The sequence below is a fragment of the Dipodomys merriami genome, unplaced genomic scaffold, assembly GCF_024711535.1.
Source record: "Dipodomys merriami isolate MVZ:Mamm:240054 unplaced genomic scaffold, mDipMer1.0.p SCAF_3, whole genome shotgun sequence".
Taxonomy (NCBI): Eukaryota; Metazoa; Chordata; class Mammalia; order Rodentia; family Heteromyidae; genus Dipodomys; species Dipodomys merriami.
Genome location: NW_027204492.1, coordinates 58,393,152 through 58,406,530, shown reverse-complemented (window position 1 = coordinate 58,406,530; position 13,379 = coordinate 58,393,152). Strand labels below are relative to the sequence as shown.

The following is a 13,379-nucleotide window of genomic DNA, read 5'->3' as shown; positions in this document are numbered from 1 at the left end:
ATAAACTATATATTATCAAAAACTGTTTTTTTGCCTTCTATAAAAATAACATTGCCTTATGTAAAAAGTCAACATTTGGTACTATTAATACATTTTTACATACAAACTAATACTTAATGAACTATAAGCATATACCTAACACCATTTCACTCAAGGAACAATCTGAAATTCAGTATCAAACTGCTATACATTTAAAGTAAAATCTTAAAAAGGACTGGAAGATTTTCTTTATCATTTTTATTTATAATACTATGTAATAATAAATGTTACCAGTTGTAGTGTCAACTGGTTAACAAGCTAGAATCGATACAAGTACTAAGAATACTCTCTTTTATCACTGTCATAGTTCTATTCTGATATCTACAAGAAAAGGAGTATGGGTTCATAGGAAAAGAACATTAGTGGAAAATCTAGGGAATCAGTATATTTTGGCATTAAAAATAACAGATATAAAGCTCTAGGTTATAAATACATTAACTTATCTAATACTCTAATATTTAGATTTAAAATACTTACATCCTTTAAAGTGATAATATTGGGGTGTTGTCCATAGCGCATCAAAATTTCAATTTCTTCTGAGGGGTCTCGCTTACTTTTGTCAATGATCTAAGAAACAGAGAGGAGAAAAATCTCACAGAAAATTATTTTCTTTGATTTATATTCTTTTCTAAAATTTAATGAAATATTGTCAATTTTATTATATTTTAAACAAATACTTAAACATTCAACAATGTCTACCCAATCATTTTAACACTTAAAATTTTTCCCAAACTGAAATTTAACAAGAAAACTAAACCAGAACGCTTTGAAATTATATTCCATTTCACAGAGATTATGCTAAATGTTAATATGAGCTAAATGTGATTGCAATTGTCACAACTGCTTAATATTAATATACTGAATTAAAACAAGATCATTTAGAAGCAAAAAAATCATTAAATATCCTGTTCCTACAAAACAAAGCCTTGCAGAGAAATTCAAAATGAAAATTTAAATCTCACACTTTTTTCTCATCATGTCACATTTTCCTTTTCATACTACTTCACTGAAAATGTCTTATCAGATAAGCTGTAATTCACTTTGTTTTTAATTTTTATTATCCTTCAGTAAATTGTACAAAAGGGTCTCAATTCAATATGTCAGTCAGTTAGTGAGTACAATTATCAGTGTCGATATAAGTTACATATATCAAACAAGGCTCAGAGCTAATACCTTCACTGCAAATTCCATGTTGGTAGCTGTATGTATGCATCGCTTGCAAACTGAATAGGAGCCAATACCAATATCCTCTTTCAATTCATAAACTTCACCAAACTGTGCAGCATTTCCATTTATCTGATTTAAGTAAAAATTAAGAAGAATAAAATCTTTTTATTTATTCTATTTATTATTATATATTTCAATTATATTTATTATCTTTTCTGTCCTACTCTTACAATTAATTCATTCTAGAGTTTTATCAAAATTTATACAACTGCTTAGACAGGATTTGAATCAATTCTAAATTGAAGATGTTCTAGAACACTAAGGAAAACATATGCTTACAAATCCCTCTAACGTTTTCTTGCAAAAACAGATACACAAATATAATTAAAGGTTATTACGGTCTGCTCTTTTCCCTGAAACATATACAAATGGTCTTTAGCTCAGTTATAAGTAGAAATGTGATTAAAAGTCACCTTTTAAAAACTATTGAAAAGCTATTAATAATTGAAAGCAATAGTTTTCTCTAAGCTGAACAATGTGATTAAGCAGAAATTACCTGAACAATTGGTAAAACATTTGCACTTGTAATCGGAGTGATTTTATATTCTTCTGCAATAGAAGTTGCAACAAAACTGAATCCTTTGAAGAGCTGATGAGCATTTGCACTGGCTGGCAAACCTGGAGAATCTAATATTTAAATATTGATATTTAATTAGAATTACAAAGAATATTATGATATAACATGTTAACATTCTTAATCATCATGTATATATTTACCACCAAAATTACATGTGGCAATATTTGTCCATTCTGTTGATTGCTGCAATTTCATTGCTCATTTAGTAAGCATTTAGTATATATTGAATGAAATTATAAAACATGACACTAAATCAAACCACCTTAAATTCCAAACTGAGTCGGTGTAATTTAGCTCATGTCTTACCTATTAGTGAATATCCTGTAAATCATTAGCCCATCAGAATACTTACAAAGCAAGAAGTAAAACAGCTATTGTTTGCCTTAGATTCATAATTCTTGATAAAAATATTTCCTATTTAAATATTCTACTTAATAGGAGCCTAAGTAATGGTGTATATAAGATCTACATTTCCAGAAAGGGCAAACAAACCCTCTATAAACTTAACCATTCTTTTGGATTTTGCCTGACAATGCTTTATTTAATCATTATTATAATAAAAGACTTGAGTACATTACCTTTAGGTGTTTTTGCAGTAAATTCAGGATCAAAACAAAAAGTATCATCTGGTTTTCCAGAAGCAGGTTTGAAAGGAGGCTGAACTTCCCTCTTATATAATTTCTGGAAGTAAACAGGTAATACAAAAACATATCACACGTTAGAATACTATTAAACTGAATATCTCTAATAAAAATCTAAACTTCAAACACACCAAAATCTAATATTATTTTGCTTAAAATATGCATAATTGATCTCATGTGACAGGTCACAACCAAAAAGCAGGTGACTACAAATAAAAATACCATATTGCACATTACAAAGAGGTATAATAAAGGATTATGAAAGTTTTCACTTAAAATGCATATTACATGTGCATAAATCACACACAGTATTCCATAAAGATATACAATCTATATGTATTTGTCAGTTAAAAATAAGTCTAAATTTTACAAAGGAAAATATTTAACAGAAATTGTTTAGGAATAACAAAATGAGGGAAAGGAGAGTTTTCTTTTTTAAGGGGAAAGAAAGCACTGGTTAAAAATGAAAAGAAAAATTAAAAATAATAATGGAATGGGTGAATTTGTTCAAAGTGATCTGTGTGCATATATAGAAATATTACATGCATATTAATTCAAAAATTAAATTTAAAAGGTAAGAAAATACTCATTAGCTTGTGATTTTTATTTTCAATTATGTAAATGTTAATCAACCAAAATATGCAAAAAATAAATTGAAAATATCAGTCACAATAAATAATTTAAGCACTGCCTATTCAAACTTGTTCTATAAGCCAGATAATTGCCTATCATAAAGAACAGCTTTCTAGGTCTTCCCTGAAATTTGAAATACTCTTTTCTCTTTCTAACCTTTTAAATTGTACTTCTAGAACTAAATATTTAAAAAAAATTCTTAGCTCTGATGATTATATGCACTAAACAAATAAATTATGTTTTTCTAAGGTAAACATTATCAATCTGAGATGGGAAACATAAGTAATTACTCTTTATAACTACAGAATTTCTCATTGTTTCTTTTTCATATTCTCTGTATTTTTGTTGTTATTATAAAGGGAATGTACAGAGGAGTTACATACATGTATTCAGGTAAGGAAAACACTTCTTTTTGAACAGTGTCACCCCTTCCCTCGCTTTCTCAGTTTTTCCCACCTACCCATCCCCCTAAGTTGTATAGTTCATTTTCAACATAGTGTCTACTAAGTATCACTGCAGCATTTGTTCACCCTTTGTCTCATCATTTCTCCCCTCCCTTTTTACCCTCCTCCAAGCAGATAAACTTATAAACAAGACATATAATTTTATTAAGCCTGAGTTGTTTGAATATGTGGCAATGAATTTTCTGAAATTAAATTACAGTTTCAATTTTTTGCAATTCATTACCTATAAGAATCTGTTAAGGCTTTCGTCCTCCATTCCTTTCTTTTCCTCCTCCTATTCCCCAAATAAGGGCATAGTATTGAACTATTTAAATAAGTAAACGAAAATTTACCTAATATTAACCACTCATTTATTGGCTCTAGGTATTATCATGATATACCAAAGCCTATATATAAAAATATCTCACTAAATATAAAATTAATGGATTATATTTACCAACAAAGTTATTATCACTCCTGCTTCTTGCTTATTTTAATATAAACATATTATTAATATCACACTTCCTATCCAACTTACATTCCAGTCAACATTTGCAAAAAAAAGGTGTCTTTTGATTTCCTCGACTCCTTCTGAACCTAAAAAAAAAAAAGTAATTTATATACATCTGATTTATTTATCATGTTATTTGGCTTCTAGGCTACTACCTATAAATGGAATGACATACATTTCTTAGATTCCTTGAAGTAAAACACCTGTTATTTCTCGTCTGGCATTTTATTAATTGCTCCTTTCACATTTACCATAAGGAAAAAAAAAAACCTCAATGGTGCCCATATTGAACTACACAGAGAAGCAGGAAATGCTAATGAGTTTCTCAAGTAAAATAAAATCATGTTCAACATACAAAACAGCACATTTTTCTTTATAATTCAACTTATGGCTTGATATTTATGTCAAATTAAAAATTACAATGAAAAATGGTAGTGAAAATTTTAACATACAGGCATATATATTATAATTAGGTTCACATTTCAATTTATGAATAGGCTTAAAAGAAAGTGGTAAAATCATGAGCAGTATAACTTAATAATGTTTATTTTGAAGACTATAAAGATGCATATAATAGTTATCTTTAAAAGGACAAATATTATAAAAGGGTTTTACATACAATCTAAAATTCTATATGTTATTTTAAAAGAAATAATCCATATTACATACCTAATAATATACCTTAAAGTTTATATTATCTAGACCATGTTTTCATCATGGATCTGAGTTTATTGTTTCAGGAATAAAAATAAAAAATGTACAATTCCAGGTATAAATATTTAGCAAAAAGAAACAAACTTTACCTGGAAAGTGTAAAGATACAGTAACTATCTCCAAATATGTAGTATACTGTTATAAGAACTAAGAAAATAAACAATACCCAATCTATTTGCTGGATTCCTTTTGAATAGCATCCTTAGAAGACTTTGTGCTTCAGCACTAAGAAATTGAGGCATTCCAAGTTTTGCTCTGAAAAAGAGGATTTTAGAATAATTCACTTACTTCTAGTTACATTTGTAAGTTGAAAACTCAAAGTGAATTTTTTAAAGTGGTTTTTTAATGTCAAATAATATCCCTAAATGACAGAAGGGAACAGGCATTCACAAATGTTCTTATGCCTCAATTGAAGACCCCAATTACATTTTTCAAAACTGAAAGCAAGAATCTTTTCCCAAAAACAAAAAGATGGTGTCTATACTTACTTTAATATCATATTCATGGTCTCATTTCTATCTTTACCTTGAAATGGCAGAGTACCAGTAAGCATTTCAAACTAAAATAAAGGAAAAAGTAACCACACAGTGAATTTAGCAAAACATTAAATATGAAAATTTTTTTAAAAAAACATTGTGAATTGCACAAAAGGATCATCATATAATGCAGGATTTACATGACAGTAGATCCATATTGCACCAGAAAATTAGGTCACTTAAGTGTAAAATACATTTGTTTGGCAGTACTGGGGTTTTGACTCAAGGCCTTGTACTTGTTAGCCTGGCGCTCTGCCACTTAAGTTTATCTCTAGTCCAGGAAGTAAATTTTTGATATCCTATTCTCTCCATAAAGCTCAAGTGACAGACGACTTGTAGATAAGAAATTCAGCATTTTCAAGGCAAATAATAATAATGGCAAAGGAAAAAAAAAATATACCAAAGCATTTTAAAGTTATACATGCCCAAGGAAGATTTAACCATTGTAATGCCTTTCAACTTTCTTAAGAACATAAATTTTAAAAAATTGTAGAAAACTAAGTGTAATAAGTACATGCATATATGTGCTCTGATGCCTTTTATATAAAAAAAATATTTGTACTTTGCATAAGCAAAACTTCTTCCTAGATAGATCTAATTTGAGAGCTAGATTAAATAGTAGTATAAAAATATCAGGTCTAAAAATAAAGATCATTAAAGCTTTTTAAACCTAATATTTAAATTTCAAAATTTATTTCAATAATCACTTTAACCTCAGTCTTCTATGCATTTATATAAATTTGAAATGTAAGTTACTCCATTCAACACACTCACATCTGCAACCTGATGACTCCAAATCTATTAGTCAAGTCTCAAACTCTCTACAAGTCCAGTTTTCCATTCCTGATCTATAGTCATGGTCCATCACTGGGGCGTGGAGGTAGAAAGGTGGTAGTGACAAATAGAAGAAAAATGGAAAGAAACTCCATATGAAGTAACTAAGTGAATAGAGGGGTAAATTATCTATCTATCTATCTATCTATCTATCTATCTATCTATCTATCTATCTATCTATCTATCTATCTGTCTGTCTGTCTGTCTGTCTGTCTGTCTGTCTGTCTGTCTGTCTATTTAAATGAGGTCTCTACAGGATTCTGATTCTTTCCACTCTTTCCTAATTTAACACTAACATTAACTAAAGAGTTAGCTACTAAAGTTGCCATAGCTATCTCTTTTGTATTAACCTACCATTCTTTCATACCACTGAATTTCATATATTTCATATTCTATCTTCAACTCTATTCCTCAGTCTATTTGTGTCACTTAATTTACTGCTAAAAGTTTACTCCTATTTCCTTTGTAATGTCTGTTAAGATTTCCCCTGTATAAAAATTATATAATCTTACAATTATCTTTTAAGAAAATCTTTTTGGTCTCCCTGTTTCTAGTTTCTTCTGCTTCCAGTATGCTACAAAGGCTAATGTTCCTAAAATAGATTTTTCAATAATTACCACCTTCTTTAATAATCTACAATAGTTTTCTAGTACCCAGAAAACCAAATGAAAATGTTTAGAAGTGTACAGTTTTACTTCTTCCACCTTTACCCATATTCTTTACTACTCTAGTTAAACTGGTTCTTCAAGCCTTTGCTAATTTGATCACAAAACTGTTTCATAAACTGTTTAAATTTACACATTCTTCAGGGCCTAAGCTAAACCTCCTCTACTCTTCCTACCTCAACCTATCTGAAGTTGTCTTTAATTTACCTAAGGTATTGTGGGGAAATTTGTTTAGTTATTCCAATTGTTGCCTAAAGAGACTGAATATGTCTTAGGTCAGTAAAAATGCCAATACTATATTTGGAATTAATTCTCACCCTACCACCTTCCCAAAATGCTTGTTTTTAATAGATGTGTCATACAGGTTGTCATTGAGTAATAAATGGGCAAAATGAATGATCAGATTTTGAAAATAAATTCTACATGATTTGATTGCTGTTTACTTATTCTACATAACACTGAAAATTCAAAGCTTCATATTTTGTAACAATTAAGTCAACATGCATCAACAGGCATCTATTAAATGCCTACTATGCTATTTACTAAGGAATAAGAAAAATAACATACAAGTTCTCTCTTTGAAAGGATGGCAGTATTTCTAGGGTATGCCTGAAACAACTGAGTAATAGGATTCTATATGGTAAAGTATGAAATCTAGAAGCTGCCACACCTATTCTAAGCTTCAAAAATGAATGGTTTATAAATCAATTTTGTCATTTCTCTTTTCAGTAGCTAATTTAGAAAAATTTAGAACATTAAAACTCCAATTTTTACAGTATGGCTGCTAGCCAATTACAAATTTTAAATTAATTATGAATTAATAGAACCTCTTTATTATTAGCCATGTCCCAAAATTTGAACTAAAATAAAATTCTAATCTTAATGACATGTTGGCATAATTAAGAAAAATACTACTGCATACCATAAGTACACCATAGGACCACCAATCAGCACTCTGAGAATGGCCTCGCCTATTCACTACTTCAGGAGCCATATACTCTACTGTACCACAAAATGAGTAAGCCTTCTTTTCTTGATCTACTGATTCCTTGCTGAGTCCAAAATCTACAACAGTATTAAAAATATATTTAAAACTTCAGTAACCAAAGAATACCTAAAGGAGCAAAATAATGAATTAAACACTAAAACATTTTATAATGGTCTGCATTACTCTCAAGAAAGCTACTACTAGACCAACAGAAACCAGCCTGCATTTCATAAAGAAACTTTGAAAGAACATTTAACAATTTCTCAGATTAATCTCACTTTCAAAATAAATGCTTTCAGGTCTAGAATAAAATATGAAGCAATAATTTTAATCAAGTAACAAATAAAAGCTATCATATTGATTTTTTAAGTTTAAAAATAAGATAAAATGGAGTTAGTAATTTATACTTTTCAAAATATTCTACAGCTCAACAATGCTGGTTGATATACTACTGTAAAAATAACAAAATCATAAAGACATAGAACAGATAAGTAGGTATCAAGAGTTAGAAAAGGGGGAAGGAGGGAATACTATATTTCAATGAGATTACTATGAGAAAAATCTTTCTGTCTAGACCAAAACTAAGACAAAGCATTTTAACCTAGAAAACATTTTAAATAACTATACTTAAGTTAGGTCAGTGCTCCTATTGTGTATTTTTAAAAATTATGATCATAATATTTTTAAAATTAAGCCTATAACTGAACCTCATTTCCTTATGAAATATAATGTAACTTAAATAAGAGTAAAAAGAAAGCAGACAAGAAAATGTTTTAAAATGAAATATATAAAACAATAGGTTTAATGCATAGATATTTACATACCTGTTAACTTGATATGTCCTATTTCATCAAGCAAAATGCTGCAAATCAAAATTCACATTTAATAAAATATAATAAAATATTTCATGTGAAATATTTATACAAAAATATTGTAAGCTTGCTATGTTTAAAAATGTCAAATTACCAACTTATAATCAAGATATGTCTTATGAAGATTACTTTTTACAAATAAACTTCATGTAATTATATAATTTATGTATAATTTCATATAAACAGTATGCTACTAAACAGTTAATTGAGAAAAATATAGAGAAAAGAGAGTCAAATAAAATACAGCTTTACTTTTCTGGTTTCAGGTCTCTGTATACAATTCCTAATCGATGTAGATGATCCAAAGCAAGAGCTAGCTCTGCGAGGTAGAATTTCACGTCTTCCTCTGTAAACAGAACCTATAAAAAATAGGAATTTGTGTGACCTTTCTTCCAATGTTATTTTTATATGTATTTCTTTAGAAACCAGCAGAGTGTCAAATCAGGGCAAACAGAATATAAGCATAATCAACAACTTACTTGACTGGCATAATTATTAGCTATAACATAGAAAGGAAATTTCTACATGTAAATCCTACTGAAAAAGGAGCTGTTTCTCTCTTATTTTACCCAAGTGCTGCAAATAATTTATATATTCTAATGATTAATCCCATAATACCAGCATAGTAATGTCTTCATGGTACTTCAAGTATTCAGGATTCTTTGTTTCAACACTAGAAATTAATTTGACTGTTATTACTTGTCAAGAGATTTCACTTTTTTTCAGTTAGACTACACTATCAAGAGATTTCACTTTTTTCAGTTATACTACTTCTAATATACCACTGGAAGTTGTTAAATTACTAACCTATTGCACAGAATTCTATGCAAAATTCTATACTCATCTTTGACATATGAGGTAGGTCCAACACTTCTATTAGTAAAGTATATCAATTTAATTACACAGTTTTCCTCAATCATTCACTGCCTTGAAATCACATTTAGAGACATATTTCTTAGTCCTTCCTTTGGGCATTATTTTTACTAATAAGTCTATCTACTATGAATTACTTATAATAGAATAAGGCTATCTACTCTGTATACCTCACAAAATTGTTGTGAGAATCAAATTTATTTATATAAAAATGTTTTCTAAGCCGGGCACTGGTGGCTCACGCCTGTAATCCTAGCTACTCAGGAGGCTGAGATCTGAGGATCGCGGTTCAAAGCCAGCCCGGGCAGGAGAGACCATGAGACTCCTATCTCCAATAAAACCACCGGAAAAACCGGAAGTGGCGCTGTAGCTCAAGTGGTAGAGCGCTCGCCTTGAGCTGAAGAACTAAGGGACAACGCCCAGGCCCAGAGTTCAAGCCCCACGACCGACAAAAAAAAAAAAAATGTTTTCTAAAATGTTTTATGTGCAATCTGATGGTATTATAACTACAGGTTTTTAATCTAGTCATCCCTGAGTGTTAACTTACACATAAAAATTGGAAGTTACTAAACTATTAGGTGTAATATTTTGAATTTACCAAGGACTTCACATTAGAAAAAATTTTTTTCTATAGATGAGTTACTCTAGATTGTTAGTAAACCTCAAAGTTTGAAAAGAAATGCACAATCTTAAAAGCATCTTCATCACTTAGCATTATGGCTACTGCACCTCACAAAGCAGACTCAGGCTACTAGTAAAATTCCAAAGAATGAGCACTGTAAAGTTAGTTTTAGGTATTTCTTCTATTTTTTTAAACATTAGAAAAATATTCTTTATTATTTAAGTTTCAGGGGTATTAATTTCAGTATTATTATTTTGTCGGTTGTGGGGTGTAAAGGGCCGGGGAGCTGTCCCTGAGCACTTTTTGTTCCAGGATAGTGCTCTAGCACTTTGTGTCTTTTTTTTTTTCCAGGGCTGAGGACCGAACCCAGGGACTTGCGCGCGCCAGGCAGGCGCCCTTCCGCGGGGCTAAACCCCCAGCCCTTGCTCTAGCACTTTGAACCACAGTGCCACTTCCGGTTTTTGAGTGATTGATTGGACATAAGAGCATCACAGGGACTTTTTGCCCTGGTTAACTTCAAACCGTGGTCCTCAGATCTCAGCCTCCAGAGCAGCTAGGATTACAGGCATGAGCTACCAGTTCCTGGTTTAAATATTATAATGGTAGAAATATAACAATATCACTTATACTTGAAATTTTATTAAGAATATAAATACTTGTTACTTATTTAACCTCTGGACAAGTACAATCAAAATGTTCATGAAACAAATGACTCCAAAGGAAGAAATGTCATCTTGTTACATTTTAGATCAAATCTTCTATCTTATCATAAAGTTGTCTTTATGAGGAATCTCATTATGGACACAAAACGAGAACTTACTAAGAGATAAGTATGAGTTAGGTATAATTAATTATGTGCCATTACTGTATATTTACTCTGGTATTAAATTTTTCTAAACTCTTTAAGACAGATGTTAACAAGCCTCTTAGACATGGACCAAATTTCAGAGAGATTAAATAATTTATCTAGCACAACACAGGGAAGTTCAGGATTTGAAATCAGAGATACTGATTTCACCAGAAATTACTTCTATCATATATATGCTAAATTTCCCCTAAGTTTTAGGTTTTATATCAGTAACTTTCCTATTTTGCTCTAAAATGAAAACCATCCAAAATTCCAATAGAAAGAAAAACATTATTATGTCCTTCAAATTATTTGTATATAAATGTGTTATGAATGTGTATTTTAGCACAGTTTAAATAATACTATATGTAGTATTTAAAAGTGTCCTTTCCATTCAATATTATAATTATCATTAATAGCTTTCAAACTAATTTAAGAACATTTTCAATAGATGCACACTGTCAATCAATTTCCCATGATTTACCTGAACATTCTCCTTCTGGAAAATTAAGTTAGTTCCATTTTTTTCATGTTTAAAAAAACTTTTAGCCAGGTGCCAGTGGCTCATGCCTGTAATCCTAGCTACTGAGGAGGCTGAGATCTGAGGATCACAGTTCAAATACAGCCCACGCAGAAAAGTCCATGAGACTTTTATCTCCAATTAATCACTAGAAAACCAGAAGTGGTGCTGTGGCTCAAGCGGAAGAGCACTTGCCTTGAGCTGAAGAGCACAGCATAGAACCCAAGCCTATGGGCCCCAAGACCCACAAAAAAAAAATAATATGCATCACTTTTTTTATTTCCCCAAAGTAAATTCTTAAGAAATAAAACAGTAAACACTAGATAGAGAAGCATAGTCTAAGATTCCTAATATATACAACAAAATTATTTTTAAAATTACAATAGTTTCCACTACTATCAGCAGTTTATAAAGGCATATGTCTTACCACAGCTCTGACAGCAATGAATATACTCTTTCAAGAATACTTTTTAAATTTGATAAATTAAAAGGGCATCACAAAGTTCTACTCTTAAATTTGATAAAATGGCATTACTAAGTTCTTTTTAGGATGAGTATTTTTCATGCTTAGCATCCTATTTTTTAAAGAATTAACAGCTGCATTTTTGCCCATTTGCCATTAGGAACTTAGTGTTTTGGTCAATTGGTACAAATCTTTTAAATACAAAAATGTAATTTCTCCATCATATTAGTTGCAAATATTTTCCAACTTTTCATAGTTTTTAATGTTGAATAGTTCTTAATTTTATGTATACGAATTTATCACTTCTGTATGGTTTGCCTTCATTAAGTGCTTAACAATATCTTTAACATTCAATTGTCAACTGCATTTTCTTTTAGAATATATTCATGTGGGTAGGGGATATATTCTAGGGTTTGAACTCAGGGCTGCATGCTTATTAGGTTGGCACTCATCACTTGGGCCAAGCTTCCAACCCTGCTTTTTTCCAGGTTATTTTGGAAATAAGAGTCAAATGGAATTTTCTAACTGAGCTGGCCTCCAACAATGATCCTTCTGTTCTCAGCTACCTGAGTAGCTAGGATTACAGGCTCTGAGTAATGACTGGTGTCGAGTAATTTTTCTTTAATATAGGTAAAATTTACTTTTGAATGTGGTAGAGAAGATATTTTCAAATGACTTTTTGATATATATAACCAGTTACTTGAATACTGTTCACTAAATAACACATCTCTTTGTCTCTAATTTGTGATTCTTACTTTATCCATATTAAGTCCTATACAAGAGAATATTCTTAGGCTATACAATATGTTTCTAATCTTGTGCTGATACTATAAGTTTTGATTATAGAAATTTTAAAAAGTTGGGTATTATGGTTCACACCTGTAATCTTAGCAATTTGAAAGCTGAAATCAGTAGCATCCCGAGTTAGAGGCTTTTAGGGGCTACAAAGACAGGCCTTATCTATAAGAACAAAAGAGTTTTAAACAGGTAGAGCAAAGAAAGGTTGCTCATAAGACTTTTCAAAAGACCTTAGTGTTTATCAACTTTTCTGGATAAACTATAAAATAATGTCTATTTCAAATACACTCACATTCATTCAGTTGTGTTTTTTTGGTGTCAATAATAAATAATAGAACTGTTTTAAAATAATGTTTCTGACGTATTTTCTTGATAGTAGCAAAGCAGGCCATAGTTTAAGAGTTTTATTTATTTATATGTGCACTGTGCACTTGTGTACATGTACACTTGACTATGTATTTGGAGAGAGAAAGTTTGGGGAAGTACCTTTTCCTGCAAAATATAAACAACATACATTATAAAATTCCTTTATACATACAAAATATATTTTAAAAGTTTATTTCTAAAGTATAAAGA

At 30.2% G+C, this 13,379-nt stretch overlaps 1 protein-coding gene across 4 annotated transcripts in view; it reads right to left on the bottom strand.

Moving 5' to 3' along the window:
- Rps6ka6 (ribosomal protein S6 kinase A6) overlaps window positions 1–13,379 on the bottom strand; it is a 116,607-nt gene that overhangs the window by 35,060 nt on the left and 68,168 nt on the right. For all 4 annotated transcript variants that reach the window (XM_070040126.1, XM_070040124.1, XM_070040123.1 and 1 more), the window contains 10 exons: window positions 8,933–9,039; window positions 8,633–8,670; window positions 7,743–7,885; window positions 5,274–5,344; window positions 4,952–5,040; window positions 4,099–4,157; window positions 2,422–2,524; window positions 1,763–1,893; window positions 1,213–1,335; window positions 517–606 (listed from right to left, as the gene is read on the bottom strand). In XM_070040126.1, coding sequence (XP_069896227.1) covers window positions 517–606; window positions 1,213–1,335; window positions 1,763–1,893; window positions 2,422–2,524; window positions 4,099–4,157; window positions 4,952–5,040; window positions 5,274–5,344; window positions 7,743–7,885; window positions 8,633–8,670; window positions 8,933–9,039 — 954 coding nt within the window. The remainder of the gene's footprint in view (window positions 1–516; window positions 607–1,212; window positions 1,336–1,762; window positions 1,894–2,421; window positions 2,525–4,098; window positions 4,158–4,951; window positions 5,041–5,273; window positions 5,345–7,742; window positions 7,886–8,632; window positions 8,671–8,932; window positions 9,040–13,379) is intronic.